At 37.6% G+C, this 15,237-nt stretch overlaps 1 protein-coding gene across 2 annotated transcripts in view; it reads right to left on the minus strand.

Moving 5' to 3' along the window:
- CMYA5 (cardiomyopathy associated 5) overlaps positions 1 to 15,237 on the minus strand; it is a 97,233-nt gene that overhangs the window by 25,886 nt on the left and 56,110 nt on the right. The window contains exons 5-7 of one of the 2 annotated variants that reach the window (XM_078448560.2): positions 13,860 to 13,882; positions 9,062 to 9,180; positions 2,105 to 2,254 (exon numbers count right to left, since the gene is read on the minus strand). In XM_078448560.2, the coding sequence (XP_078304686.1) occupies positions 2,105 to 2,254; positions 9,062 to 9,180; positions 13,860 to 13,882 (292 nt within the window). Of the gene's footprint in view, positions 1 to 2,104; positions 2,255 to 9,061; positions 9,181 to 13,859; positions 13,883 to 15,237 lie in introns of those variants that run through there. The other variant, XR_013556267.2, reaches the window with a different exon arrangement.

Here is a 15,237-nt window from a genome sequence, read left to right on the forward strand (position 1 = left end):
GACCCTCCCCCGTTCATGCTCTGTCTCTCTCTGTCTCAAAAATAAATAAACGTTAAAAAAAATTTAAAAAGAATTATTTTCTTGTTTGAATTAGCCCTGATAATTTTAGTTATCCTCCCTGATTACTCTTGAAAATCACATCTTCAAAACTCCCCCAGTTAAGAAGCCCAGATCATTTACTTTTAAAGGAAATTTAGGAACTCTTCAACTCCATTTATTTAATTGCATCTTTCTGTCCCAATGAGCTCTTCTTTCTGGACAGAAAGTTTGGTTTAAAGAATCTTAGAAGGACTTATACAGTGAAAAACATTTCCCCCACATCCTAGAAACTGTGGCTACAGTTCTCAGTGGAATCATCCTCTTGGGCTGAGTTCCATTGCCCCAGTACTTTTAACAACGCACATAACATACATTGCTGGAGACCCTACACAGAGCATGGCATCACAGTATAGATCACCAGATTAGCTAACGGGCATCTGCAGATTTCAAGGCGGTGAATAGATGAGACACAGGACAGGTAAGTGTTTGGGGGCTGGGGCAGATGGGGAGGTGAAGTACTAAGAAAAAAAAGCACTTCAGGCAATCAATAAATCATTGTTAAGAGGAGTCTTGGAGAGTCACGAAGGTCCATGACGTATGCAGCTAGATACAGAGGAAGAGGAAGTGTGGTATAACAAGACAAACCCAGAGACAAGCAGACAAAAACATAAGCTTTGGAGTCTCAAAGGTTTGTGCTTGAGTCCTACCCCTGTCATGTATAAGTTGTGTGGCCTTCGGAAAATTACTTAACCTCACATCAGTTTTCTTATTTGCAAATGGGGATAACACTTATCTCATGTTGTATGTGGTCATAGGTCACCAGTAAAATAAAGAGTCCTTAACTGACAAACTTAGCCAACTTCACACTATGTCTATGGTTGCCTTTGTAAATTTTTTTTAACTTTTTTCTAATTTAAATATGTATCACATGACATCTCAAAAAACTTAAATCTTGGTAACAGTGAAATATAATAAAATTCATTCCTCATTACAAATTGGGCTCCTGAGTTTTGGAATAGCATGTCCATCCTGTCGTGTGCTCCTCTGTTTTCCAAAAAATGTGGGTCTGTCTTCAACAAGCAATATAGAATGCCAGCACACCCAGCTCTGATTCATCAGGAAGTACAACCTCAAAGTGTCTGGTTTCCAGGTCTTATTAGAACTCCTACTGAACAGAGGTGCCTGGATGGCTCAGTCGGTTAAGAGCCCAACTTCGGCTCGGGTCATGATCTCATGGTTCCTGAGTTTGAGCCCCGTGTCATGCCCTGTGCTGACAGCTCAGAGCTGGGAGCCTGCTTCAGATTCTGTGTCTCCCTCTCTCTCTGCCTCTCCCCTGCTCACACTTTCTCTCTCTCTCTCAAAAAAAAAAAAAAAAAAAAAAAAATGAAAGAAAAAAGAAGTCCTACTGAACAGAGAGATATTTACAGAGGCTCTAAAGATGTATCATACATTCACCCTACTAAGCACTTTCACTTCTCTCTGCATATTAATCGGGAACATGAGCAAAGCACATTTTTCAAAGCCCATGCCTCAAGAATTGTGAACTCTAACCTTTATGGTTTGTTTGCAGCTTTTATCAAGATGGATTTGAGAAACTGCCAACCATGACATCTAATCCTACATTTGTGCTACAATTATTATGGAGGACACTGTCCTATATATGGCTCATTTCTCCCCTGCAAAATGGTACGTGTTATACTTTCTTTTAGATTCAAGCACTGAAAGGGACTTGTTCTCCCTGAAAGGCTGGTATGTAACTTCCTTTCCAAAAATGAGAATATCTTAGTTGCTCCTGTTATCCCGCGAACTCAAAGCCAAATTTGAATCTCAATTACAATATTCATGTTGACCATTATGATACCTATGCATTTTCTTTTTCTTGATTCTGACTTCCAATATTTGCTTATAGGTCTTGTGTTTACTTATATGGTTGTTGGCTTATTGTTGTTTCTATATGTGGCCACAAATGCTTTGTGGAATGAGCCTTAATACGGATATCTGTAAGTACTTCACATAAAGATGCAGAAACGTACACACACATTTGTATCTGTGTTAGAGATCCTACCGTTCACTTCTTGGTCATCTTGTGGTTCCTCCATGCAGTAAACCTGGAATGAGTCAATGACGTCTTCCTTGTTCATGCTCCAATAAACTGCAATTGTTGTGCTAGTGGCAGAATTGGGTTCCTGAGGTTCTAATCTAGGAGGTTGTGGAACTGCAATATAAGCAAGATTTATTATCACTAATGCTGTTTTTATTTATTGATTTTTTTTTTCCTTTTACAAAAGTCACTTAGGCCTGTTGAAAAAAATTCAAACAATATAGAAGTACGTGGAGTAAAAGTGGAAGGGCTCTCTCATTCTCAACACCCCCCACCCCAAAGACTCTCACTGGAGACAACCACTATGACATTTGAGGGCATATCCCTCCAAAATGTTTTTTATCCATTTGTATATGTGTGCTTATATCCACGTAGAAATAAAAATAGACCCCAAAATATGATCACTTGAAAATACTCCTCTGTGGTCCTATATTCAGAGTAATAAATGTATACAGGTTACAGGATCAAATGATATGGTTTTCATTCAAAACAAAAACTTGAGTTGCTCTGCTACCTAACCAATGTTGTATCCTTCTACATAGAGCCTATGTTCACAAAAGAGATAAATAAAACCCTTTTGAGATTTAGTTGCTACATGATCAAAACAGAGAAAAGACTTGTATGAATACCAAAATACACTTTCTGAAATTATATTCCATTTTCTCTTTCCAATGTGACTCTACCTACATATTTTTTAAAATATTAAACAAAATATTAAAATTACATAGGAGAAAAGGTACACCATTAACTGATTCAAAGATAAGGTTTAGATATCTGATATAACTCTGTTATTCTGAATTTTAAATTCAGACAATATTCTCAAGGGTTTTCACAGAGATTTAAAAAGTTAACATTATGCATATTGAACATTAACAGTGTATACAACACCATAAATCAAGCTCCAATGCAATTGTCTTCCAAAATTTTGAGATACAAAAGCATTGAACATATTTTACAAATTAGAGGAAAAGGTTATTCCTATAGTTGAAAAGATGTTATGCTTCTAAATTTGTTTCTGTGGTTATTTTTTCCAGTCAACATTTCCTGAGAGATAAGCTTACTGAAATACTATGGGCCAAGTCTTATGAGATTACTTTATTAAAAGTCAACACTGAAGGAAAAGAAAACAAAGGTTAGTTCAACAAGAAGGTAAAAACAAGAAAAAAAATAAATGGTCTAAGGGATGGAACAAAAAGAGGCAAATCGAAGATTCAATAAAGACATAAAGAGCTGAGGAAGTACAGAATTATGAAAAATTAGAAGCAGGATAAACGGGTAGTCAAGTTCATGGGCTTCAAAGTAGAGCCTGATGTTAAATGCCAGATCCCTCACTTACTAGCTGTGTTATCTTAGTGTCAGTTTCCCCATCTTTAAAATGGGAAAACAACAATAATAATAATAACATTTCCTCCCAGGTTAGTTGTAACCAGCATATATACATTAAGTGCTTAGCAGATTCTCTCACATATCAGCAGTGCTAAATTTTCAAAAGGCAAAAAGGCCTTGGCAGCAGCACAGACAATGGAGGGAAGAAGGCAGGAAGCCCGTGAAGATGCGAGTTGAACCGGGGATCCACCATCTGGTATATCACAGAGGGTCTACAGAGGTAAGACATGCTGAGTAAACTCAGGCTGAGCAGCCATTGTTAATAAACTCAGAAGCCTGCCGGGCAGAGCACCTCCCCAGCAAATGATAATGGTTCAGAGACCCATACACTGTCTTTGACTTTCCTGTTTGTCCTCCCAGCAGGAAATCAGTGTCACATTCTAAAGGAGTTCATCCGGATAAATGGAGTTCAGTAAATTTTCATGTTACCTGGGTTTACTGAAAAGCCAGGCAGAATTCTTCAACTATTGTCAATTGCCTTTGAAACAGTGTAGGAGAACTCCTTGAGGCATAAACAATGAAAATCTCCCTTTCTTTTTTCCTATGAATTTTACATTGAGCTATATCTGCTTTTAAAAATGGCAACATGGGGGTGCCTGGGTGGCTCAGTCGGTTAAGGGTCCAACTTCGGTTCAGGTTTGTGAGCTCGAGTCCCGTGTCAGGCTCTGTGCTGACAGCTCAGAGCCTGGAGCCTGTTTCGATTCTGTCTGTCTCTCTCTCTCTCTCTGCCCCTCCCCAACTCATGCTCTCTCTCTATAAAAAATAAATAAAACATTTAAAAAATAATTAAAAAATAATAAATAAAAATGGCAACATGTTTACAAAAACGTCTCTCTCAGGTAGCATAACAAACTTAAAAAGTGATATTTACTCCCCCCAAATCACCAAATTTTAAGGAAGAAGTAGTTGTAGAGAATTAAACAAAGAGTGTGGGCTAGGAATGGTTTTGGACCTCATGTGTTCCTTCCCCCCAAATTATTACAGTTAAAACATTCTTTTTCAAAAACAGGAAATACTTTTACTTTTCAAAGTACTCTAAAAAAGAGAATAAGAATATTCCATAGATATAATCAAATGATTATGGCTGGATTTACAATTCCCATGTGGCAGAATATCAGAGACTGAGATTTCATATGTCAGCAACTTTGTTTACACTTCTGTAGGAATAAACTTGCACAGGAGTAATGCCAAAAAAAAAAAAAAAATACAAAATGAGATTTTAAGGCTTCTTTATTGGAGGCTAAGGAATTGGGCAGAGAAATCACCCCATGGATTCCCTACTCCTGATGGAGTGGGCCCATAAAGAGCTGTCACACTCAGGAAGTTAAGCATCAGATCAACTTAGACTTCAGGACCTGTGTGGCCAGATGCAGATTCCCATTCCATCTAGTTCTTCCCAGGAGAGCAGCATTATTCACAACAGCCAAAAATTGGAAGCAACCCAAGTGGACATCAATAGGTGAATGGATAAGCAAAATGCGATATAAACATACAACACAATACAATACAATATGATACAATACAACACGTACAAAGCAATACAATACAATACAATGCAATACAATATTATTCAGCCTTGAAAAGGAAGGACATTCTGACACATGGATGAACCTTAACGACATAATGCTAAATAAGTGAATCACAAAAAGACAAATACTGTATGATTCCACTTATACATGGGATGTAGAGTAGTTAACCTCATAGAGACAGGGAGTGGGGTGGTGGTTGCCAGAGGCTGGGGAGCTGGGGGAATGGGGAGGTGTTGTTCAGTAGGTACAGAGTTTCAGTTTTACAAGATGAAAAGAACCTGGGAGACGGATAATGGAGATAGTTACACAGGATGTGGATGTACACTTCAAAGTGGTTAAGATGGTAAATTTTATGTTATGTGTATTTTACCACAAATAATAATAAAAAAAAGTCCGCAGGAGCCAAAGTCAAGGAAGCCTTGGATGTCACTAATCTCTGGTTACCCTTCCTGCTACAGCAGTGTGCTTCACCTCTCTGGTGTGGAGGAGTGGTTCAAGTATGAAGACCTTGAAGCCTAAGTGCTCCCCACCACACACACCCCCTACCCTCAAGTAGCTGTGTATCTAGGGCAATATGAGAGACATATTTCTGTTCCCTCTGTGTCTTCACCTGTCAAATGGGAATAAGAACAAAACCTATCTCCTAGGGTTGTTGTGAGACTGGATGCTAGGATATGCTTAACAGTCTCCCTGGTACACTTACATGGCATCATGTAAGTGTGGAATGAGTGTTAGGGACTGTTCCATTTCCCAGTAGAAAAGTCACATCCTTTCCTTAGGATTTCTGATTGGTTTAGGGTATGATTGGATTAACTTTTCAGGTACCAGGCAAAGATTTTACATCTGAGAGGCATCACTGGTCACAAATGAGCAAAAACTATTTAGCAGCAAGTCAACACCCTGGGCTCCAGTTCTATGAAACAGACACCCCATGCATGGCATTTTCCTCTCAGAAATCAGTCTCCCTATAAACAGCTCAGAACTGCTGGGACTGCCATGTGCCCTATTTCCGAATAAATCATTAACACTTTGTGACAATTTAACCCTGTGGCCTCTAAAATACATGAGATGTCCTGTCATTGCCTATCAGATATTCAAAAGAATCCTTCTACATGAAAAACAACATTTAATGAATCCCTTAAAAGCAAACAATCTACTTCATTAATCAGAATTTCTTACTTTCCAATCACCGCTCTAATTGCTGGGTTTTTTTTAATTTAAATCCAAGTTAGTTAACATAACCTACTACCTACCCTAGTAGTAATGGTTTAAGGTGTAGAATTTAGTGATTCATAACTTACACATAACACCCAGTGCTCATCCCAACAAGTGCCTTCCTTAATGCCCATCACCCATTTAGCCCATCGCCCCACCCACCTCCCCACCAGCAACCCTAAGTTTGTTCTCTGTATTTAAGAGATTCTTGTGGTTTGCCTTCCTCTCTGTTTTTATCTTATTTTTCCTTCCCTTCCCCTATGTTCACCTGTTTTATTTCTTAAGTTCCATATATGAGTTAAATCATATGAGATTTGTCTTTCTCTTACTGACTTATTTCGCTTAGCATAATATACTCCAGCTCCATCCAGGTTGTTGCAAATGGCAAGATTTCATTCTTTTTCATTGCTAAGTAATATTCCTTTTTTTATATATATACTGCATCTTCTTTATCCGTTCATCAGTCAATGGACAGTTGGGCTCTTTCCATAATTTGGCTATTGTTGATAGTGCTGCTATAAACATTGGGGTGTGTGTGCCCCTTCAAATCAGCATTTTTGTATCCTTTGGATAAATACCTAGTAGTGTAATTGCTGGGTCATAAGGTAGCTCTATTTTTAATTTTTTGAGGAACTTCCATACTGTTTTTCAGAGTGACTATACCAGTTTAGATTCCCACCAATAGTTCACTGCTCTATTTCAATGCCTCTTAAAGACACGACCAAAAAACACCCTTTTGTTTGACACATTTATGGATAAAATCTATTAGGATAAATGATCGAATTTTGCACTTTATATAAGGTTGGTGGGTTTTTTGGGTCTTTCTAAAAGACACAGAAAAAAGCCTTTTACTAGTTACTAAACTAAAATTGTTCCTACAGGAATGTAAATTAATTGTCAGTTTAAAAACATCAGCTGTCTTTAAGGTGGTCTAGAAGGAATATAGCATCTTTTAAGGAAGATAGGTGAGTACATTTTATAGTAAGTGAAACTTGGTAACTCCACTGAAACACAGCAGCTTTGGGAAATCTAAATAAGTTTCATTGTCTTGTTTGTTAAAATAGCACATTAAAAAATATTTTTAAAGAGCCAGCAGGATGCTTCTGACAGCTGAGTAGGAGGCTCCTGGCCACAGAGCATGATGCTGAGCTGGTAGTTCTCTAACTAATCTGTTTAGTATGAAAAAAAGGGGGCAGGGGCTCAGTTGAAGAGAGAAAAACCACTCATAAGGAAAAATCTGTTCAACACATATGAAAATATTTGATTTATTTTTCCTTCTATACCTAACTGCTGGAGTGAAGCAAATAATCTCTAGAAGACAGAGAGAGAAGTCTTGTTTTACAAAGAGAAAAAAAAAAAAAAGATGAGACCTTGGTTCCATCACTCCTTCTCCCTATCCCTTGATATTCTAAGACAGTCACAAAGGTTCAAATGGAAATGCAGATTATAACTGTAATGGTACGCTAGTCTTATGCTTTGATTCAGAACCTAGCTGTAAATTTTTACAACTAAGAGGTTTTTTCCAGTTATATTTCTTTACATACAAAAACTATAAAGCAAATATAAACTATTCAGATTATAACAAAATGAAAAGCTTTTGCACAGTGAAGGAAATAATCAACAAAACTAAAAGGAAACCTGCTGAATGGGAGAAGGTATGTTCAAATGATATATCTAAGGGGTTAATATTCAAAACATATAAAGAACTTACACAATTCAACATCAAAAAAACACCAATAATTCAATTAAAAAATGGGCAGAGGACTTGAATAGATAGTCTTCCAAAGAAGACATACAGATGGCCAACAGGTACATGAAAAGATGCTGAACATCACTCATCATCAGGAAATGCAAATCAAAACCACAATGAGATATCATCTTATACTGGTAAGAATGGCTAGAATCAAAAAGACAAGAAAAAACAAGTCTTGGCAAGGATGTGGAGATTGTGGATATTGGTGTGCACTGTTGGTAGAAATGTAAGTGGGCTCAGCCACTGTGGAAAACAGTATGGAGATTCCTCAAAAAATTACAAACAGAAATACCATATGATGCAGGAATTCTACTGTTGAGTATTTACCCAAAGAAAACACAAACAGTAATATGAAAAGATACATGCACCCCTATGTTTATTGCAGCATTATTTACAATAGCCAAGATAGAAGCAATTTAAAGGTCAGTTGACAGATGAATGGATAAAGGGGATGTGATATATATGGAATGTGATATACATATAATGGAGTATTACTCAGCCATAAAAAAGAACAGAATCTTTCCATTTGCAACAACATGGATGAACCTAAAAAGTATTAAGTGAAGTGAAGTAAGTCAAACAGAGAAAGACAAATACCATATGATTTCATTTATGTGTGGAATCTAAAAAACAGAATGAGTAAACAAACAAAAACAGAAACAGAAACAGAAATACAGAGAGAACAAACTGGTGGTTGCCAGAAGGGAGGGGATTTGGGGGATGAGTGAAATATGTAAAGGAGATTAAGAGGTACAGACTTCTACTTATGAAATAAATAAGTCACAGAGATGAAAAGTACAGCACAGGGAACATAGTCAATAACATTGTAATAACGTTGTGTGGTGATGGATGGTAATACACTTACCTGGGTGCACATTGCAAGTAATATGCAGAATTTTTGAATCATTGTTGTACACCTGAAACTAATATAATATTTTCAACTGTATTTATAAAAAAAAAAAACCTTTACAAAAGAAAAAAAAAACAAGGAAAAACTGCCAGATTTCAACAAGGTAATTAATATATTAAAATTCCTACCAGCCACTTGTTTTAACATCTGGTCACTTCTTGCTGAGCTGTCATCATAATGTTCAAACAATGAAAATGCAGCAGGCATTTTCTCTAAAGAAGCTGTGTTCTCCATTGCAGACAGCAACCTACCATAGGAGGAAAAACATTTCTACATAAGTCAAGAAATTACTAACATACAAAATGAAAATAATTGTTTAAAATAAAGTTGGTGGTGGTGGTGGTGGGTGTTTTTTTTTTTTTTTTTTTTTGAGGCATTGTATCCAAAAAGGAGTTAAACTGTTTCAAAGTCTAGAAAATATATGTCTAAAATCTATTTATTCTTAGGATTCTTTGGTTGTAACTGGTTAATATTAGAAATTGCATACCTATATTCCCAAACCAGATAGATTCCATCAAGTTATACAGTCTCAATTTTGCATCTATAAGTTTAGTCCTAATAGATAGTCCTAATAGAGAGTCCTATTATAATAGTTAGTCCTAACAGATAGTCCTAATATAATAGTCCTATTACTATATTCTAATGATTATTTCCAGAAGGATATAAAGATGGACAGCCCTTCTGGAAATTGACATACTCTGTGATGCCCTTGCTTTTCTCAACTCTGACTATTATGCTTCTAGTTATTTAGTTTTTCAAAAATTATGTTCACCTACTATGTGGCAGGCACTGTTCTGGTACTGGGGATACAACAGTGAAGGAGGATAAAGTCTATAAATTCTTTAGAAAAAATTTTTTAATATTTATTATTTTGAGAGAGAGAGAGTGCACACACGAGTGGGGGAGGGGCAGGGAGAGACAGGGAGACACAGAATCTGAAGCAGGCTCCAGGCTCTGAGCTGTCAGCACACAGCCAGACGCGGGGCTTGAATTCACCAACTGTGAGATCATGACCTGAGCCGAAGTCAGACGCTTAACCAACTGAGCCACCCAGGTGCCCCTATAAATCCTTAAAGGACTAAACAAACCACAGTTTATAAGTCAACAGCTTTTATATACTCAAGACCCTCTTAGCGGGGATGCTAACTCTTAGCATTTGTCTTCAGGTACAACCTGGGCTTTAAAAAAAAACCAAAACAACCAAAAATAAAACAGGTTGATTCCGAAGAGAGGAAAAGGGGGAAGGAGAGACTGCAAAAGTGTTCCACTTTAGCACGAGGGGCCCTAAATTTCATTAGGAGCTCTCCTCTGTGCATCTCGCTCAAAGGAGACTAGAAATATATACCAGCAATTAAGCCAGGTTCGAGGAACTCCATTGGCTTCACTATCATGGACTTTTTGGTTTGGGTAGCACAGATCCACTTCTGAGCCTTTACGCTTGCTGTTGGAATTTTCTTCTCCTAGATATTATATGGCTCCTTCCTCACTACATCTCTGTTCAAAGGTCAGCTCTTCAGAGAGTACACTACTCACACAGCACAACCTGTCCCTAATATCCTTTACTCTGTTGAATTTTACCTCCTCAAACTTATCACAACCTATTTGTTTTTGTCCTTCTATTTCACCAGAATATAATCTACATGCAGGAAAGGACTTTGTTTTGTTCACCACCATACCGTACTGTGTTACTTGGCACACAATAGCTTTTAACAAATAAATTTGGAATGAATAGAGGATACTTTCATTTGGGTGAGAATATCAGGATCTCAGGTCTGGTAAATGTTTTAATCAGTGTGAGGGGAAAAGATCATAAAATATAACTGAAATATTTAAAGAGTGCCCACTATGCTTACTAGTGCTAGGAATAATAAAATAATAAAATACACTATCATCTGATTTTAGGAGAGATGGTTCCAGTAGGGGCTTCAAAGAGGAGGTGAAATTTGGGCTGAGTCTCAAAGAATGAATAGGAGTTTCTGAGGCAGGAAAGGAAGGAAGGGTGTTGCAGACAGAAGAACAGCTTGAATAAAGGCTGAGAGCTGTGAAAGGTGCAGCACGTCTGAGGGGCCAGAGGGACCCAGGGGCTACCTTGGGAACCAGGAAACTGAAGACAGAGAACAAATGGAAAGGTGGTTTGTGGCTTGACTGTGAAAAGACTTTCATATCTACCAAGAGTTTCCATTTTATCTCACAAGGCAAAGAGAACCACAGGAGTGTTTTCACAAGGGAAGTTTAGAAGAATATCCCTGAATGAGTCTAAGAAAGGACCAGAGCAACTACGCAGACCAGAGGCATTAGTGAAGTGGGTTGGGAGATGCCCACAATGCTCTGGGTGAGGGAAGACACCACGGGCCTAAAAGAAGGCTTTGGGGAGGCAGAGGGTGGAGATGACGGATTCTGAATTAAGGAATAGTGCTGACTAGCACATTCACCGAGACTAATCCAGGCATGTAACTGACTACGTGGGAGAATTTCTGTAATGCAAAAGTTCTGGGTGTAGATACCACAAATGAAATGTTTGAGTTTTCTCTGACACACTTCCCTGTTCAATTTTAACATCTATATATGAAAGAATGAGCAAGCATCTTTTTAAGGGCAGGTCCTACAATGGTTGGGCCTCTCCTTCTTTTTCATTATTGTAATACAAACAAGCGAACCGGAGAGAGAAAAAGTAAATGCATCTTCTTAACAGACCAGCATTTTCTAAGCAAATGTGTTTTTCAAAATATGCAAATATTGAGTCTAAATATGCTTGACAGTGTTCCTTAATTTAAGTGTTTTCAGTGTTGAGAAAAATAATTTAATATACAAGCACTGCCTTTAGAGATATCATATGAAGGCAGGGAGAAGAAACAACAAGTTAAAAAAAAATACAACCAGATAATAAACAGTTATTATGGCAAAGAACACCAATAATACTAAGGCTTTGAGGCAGAAGTTGTCTTGAGGACCTGAGAGTCTTCTTTCTGGTGAAATAATCAAGCGTTACCGCTTGCCGGTGTGTGCACATGTCCACACACCCCTGTGTGTGTCTAAAAGGGCTTTCATTAATTGCTCGTGTTTCTTCACCAAATCCCAAGTTTTGTTGTCTTTTTTCTTCAAGAAAAATAACAGTTACCCACGTGTATTCTCCTTTAGGTGGCATGTGGCTGTAGCAAAGATTAATCCATTGTCAATTGGACAATGAAATAAAAATTAATTAAAAGGACACACAGATGAACAAGTTCAAGCACAAAACTAAAGAACTGGTATTTAGAATTAAATGGATGCCAATTCATATTAGCAAGTTAACATCCTAACATTAAGAAAAATAAAAATGTACTATAGCATTTTTGAAGGTCAAAGTGTTTGCTATTTTGTATTCACCAAATTTTCATGCCAATCAGCATGTTCAGGGAGTAGATGAAATATCAGTAAGCAAATAACGCATCTACACTGTCCAGTGTATATGAAATGGCACTGTAATATAAAAATCCATATACTTTTAGACAAAATTCAATAATACTTAGAGAAATGTATACTTTTTTAAAAATAAAGAGAACTGGAAATAAGGTCTGGGTATGAGTTTCCAGACCTACCTGGTGTGCCTGAGACTCCTGTGTGAGGACTGGTAACCATGCAGACCCATCATCCCACCCTGGCTTCTCCTGCAGTGGACCTGGGGTGGGACTCCAGGTGCTTTCCTTTAACAAACCTCACAGGTAATTCAGGCATAACATGTTTATGGAACCACTGCACTGGAGGATGGATTGTTATACGCCAGAGGTTCTCAACCCTGTCTGCCCATTAGAATCACCTCAGAAGCTTTAAAAATGCCCAGGCCATATCCCAACCCAATTAAATCAGAATCACAAGAGGCACAATTCAAGCGTCAGCACTTTTTAAAGCTCCCTGGGTAATTTGATTTATGGCAGAGCCATTGTAATAAAAACCCTTATTGAATAACGCCAGTACTAACATACAAGTTATTTTCTTAAAACGTATTAGCAATATTCTGTTGCATAGATTGTTTTTAAAGGTAAGCAGGAATCATCTGTGCGGTTTTCATTATCTAAAAAAAAAAAATCAGGTTTCTATGTTTTAATATAACACAAATGCAATTTTTTTTTATTTTGCTTTATGCTCTTTTGCAATTTGCCATTGAAGTAAACTGAACCAAATTTGCAATTTTAAAAAATGTACATCAAAGGGATAGAAATAATAAGAACATTAGGCTCAACTAGTAGGAAAGTTCTCAGGTCTTGCTTTGTGGCAAAAGGGAAAATGTGTCAGATCAGTATGAGCAGTTCAACATCAGATGCTCCAAAAGATAAACACAGATCTGATGGTACGTGTTTTTATAGACATTTCCTAGTTTCTCGTTGAGTGTTTTGCCTTTTAAAATAATGACAAAAATCCCTTAGATTGAGTGTTAACGGCAACAACAAAGACAAAACACAATCAAAAGAGGAAGATTCACTTAGATTAGCTGAGAAGAAAGAGAAGATACATGCATGCCTATCGTTTGAAGAGAAACTGAGAGAACATTCCATTAAGATTGCAGAAGTCAAAATTACTCAAAGCAAAAATGAATGATTCTTTCAAATGCTCATATTTAACCAGTAAGTCTAAGTATCTACAAAATGTTCTATATGCAATGACAAGAAAGATGGTCCAGATTAGGCTGAAAATACAGAATACATCTCAAGGAAGCAGTTAAAAATCTACGTTATAATTGTTATTTAACTAAAGCACATGCAATATTCTTTCAAAGCTGTCATTTAGCTTTTAAAAGCACAGTGTCTAAAAGTGAAAATTCAGTAGCTCAGTCAATGTATGTATTTTTTAATTGGCAGCTCATTTTCTAGAAAGCATCAAAATATTAAAAATAAAGCATACAGTCATGCTATTCTCAGTCGCCACTACATTGTGCCATGTTTTATATACCTTTCATTGATTTCCTCAAATGACTTACGAGGTAATAAGAAAGAGGGAGAGAGAAAAAGAGAGAGAGAGAAACTAATTAACAACAAAGTGTAAAACCAACCTAGAGCCTTAAGATTATGCATGTTCTAAAGGCATTATTTTTTAGCTTTTTATCTTCCCTCCGTCTCTTTCTTTTGGGGGCTATAACCCCCAGCAGCAAGGAAATGAGGGTCAGAAGGGGTAGGGGGATCTGGGCAGGGATGGAGGGGGCTTAATTTCCAGTTCTGCTCTACTCTCTATGATAAGCAAGGCCAGCAACGAATTCTTATGCTGCTCCTCTCTACTCATTAACAAATGGCTTAGCTTCCAGAATAGAATTCTCCAAAGCAAGAAAAAGGACTTCTATTTGTTCAATGTGGGATATATACCTAAAACGCAATCAGTAGTTATCTTTGGGTGATACCTTCTCTGTGCTTTTCTGTATTTTCCAAATTTTTAAAAATGGATATGTATTACTTTCATAAGCAGAAAAAAATGCTTTCTTTTTTCCAATTTGTTCTAGAGAGAAAATATTTTTATCAAACAAAGGTAAGGTTCTTAGGGAACACAAAGAACTTTATTAATGTTACATTTCACAAGAGGTGCCTAATTTTAAAAGATTAAAGCTTTGCCTTAAACATAAAGCAACTAAAGGATTTTCATTCTCCTTTGAGGATGCCATGTCTAACCTACTCAAATTAGTCCTACCTGGAAGTATCTCCATATCAAAAGCTTAACATTATCCCATTTTTCCTTGTTCTATCTCCAGACTTCAATTGAGAGCTGGGAGGACTGGGGAACTTTGAAAGGGAGGTCCCAACTCTTCATAAGATGGTGCTTTCCTCCAATATGACAATTAGGTGTGAGACCATCCTCCAGGAAAACACTACTCCTGGTCAATCCTGGTTCCATGGAGAACCAGGAACTTACTGAATGTTCTAGGGAATTAGGAGAGCAAAGAGCTGCCTCTGTGGTGCAACTTGAGAATCACCCAGGGGAATCTCGGTCCATAAGATACTTGAATTAAGGAATCTGGTCCCCAGGAGGACCCTTGTAAAAACACTGATGTGTTACCTGAAAGAGGTATCACATTATGTCATCCTTTTGCATGCTGCAAGTGTACTGACATGTTACTCTCAGCCACTGGGTGAGGCTCAGAGGGAATGGTCCCTAGGAGATGTCACTTCAGATTAGGGAGTAGGAGTGGAGAGGACAGGCCCAGGGGCCAGCATGAGGATGCCAGGCACTGGGAGATCAGGCTGGCACCCAAAGGGAAGGCATAGCATGAGTAAGGCTTTCAGGCTGTTTTCCTTCACTCTTAGAAGGTGACCAATCCATGTGACAGAGTGAATGGTTGATG

The sequence above is a fragment of the Panthera onca genome, chromosome A1, assembly GCF_046562875.1.
Source record: "Panthera onca isolate mPanOnc1 chromosome A1, mPanOnc1 haplotype 2, whole genome shotgun sequence".
Classification (NCBI taxonomy): domain Eukaryota; kingdom Metazoa; phylum Chordata; class Mammalia; order Carnivora; family Felidae; genus Panthera; species Panthera onca.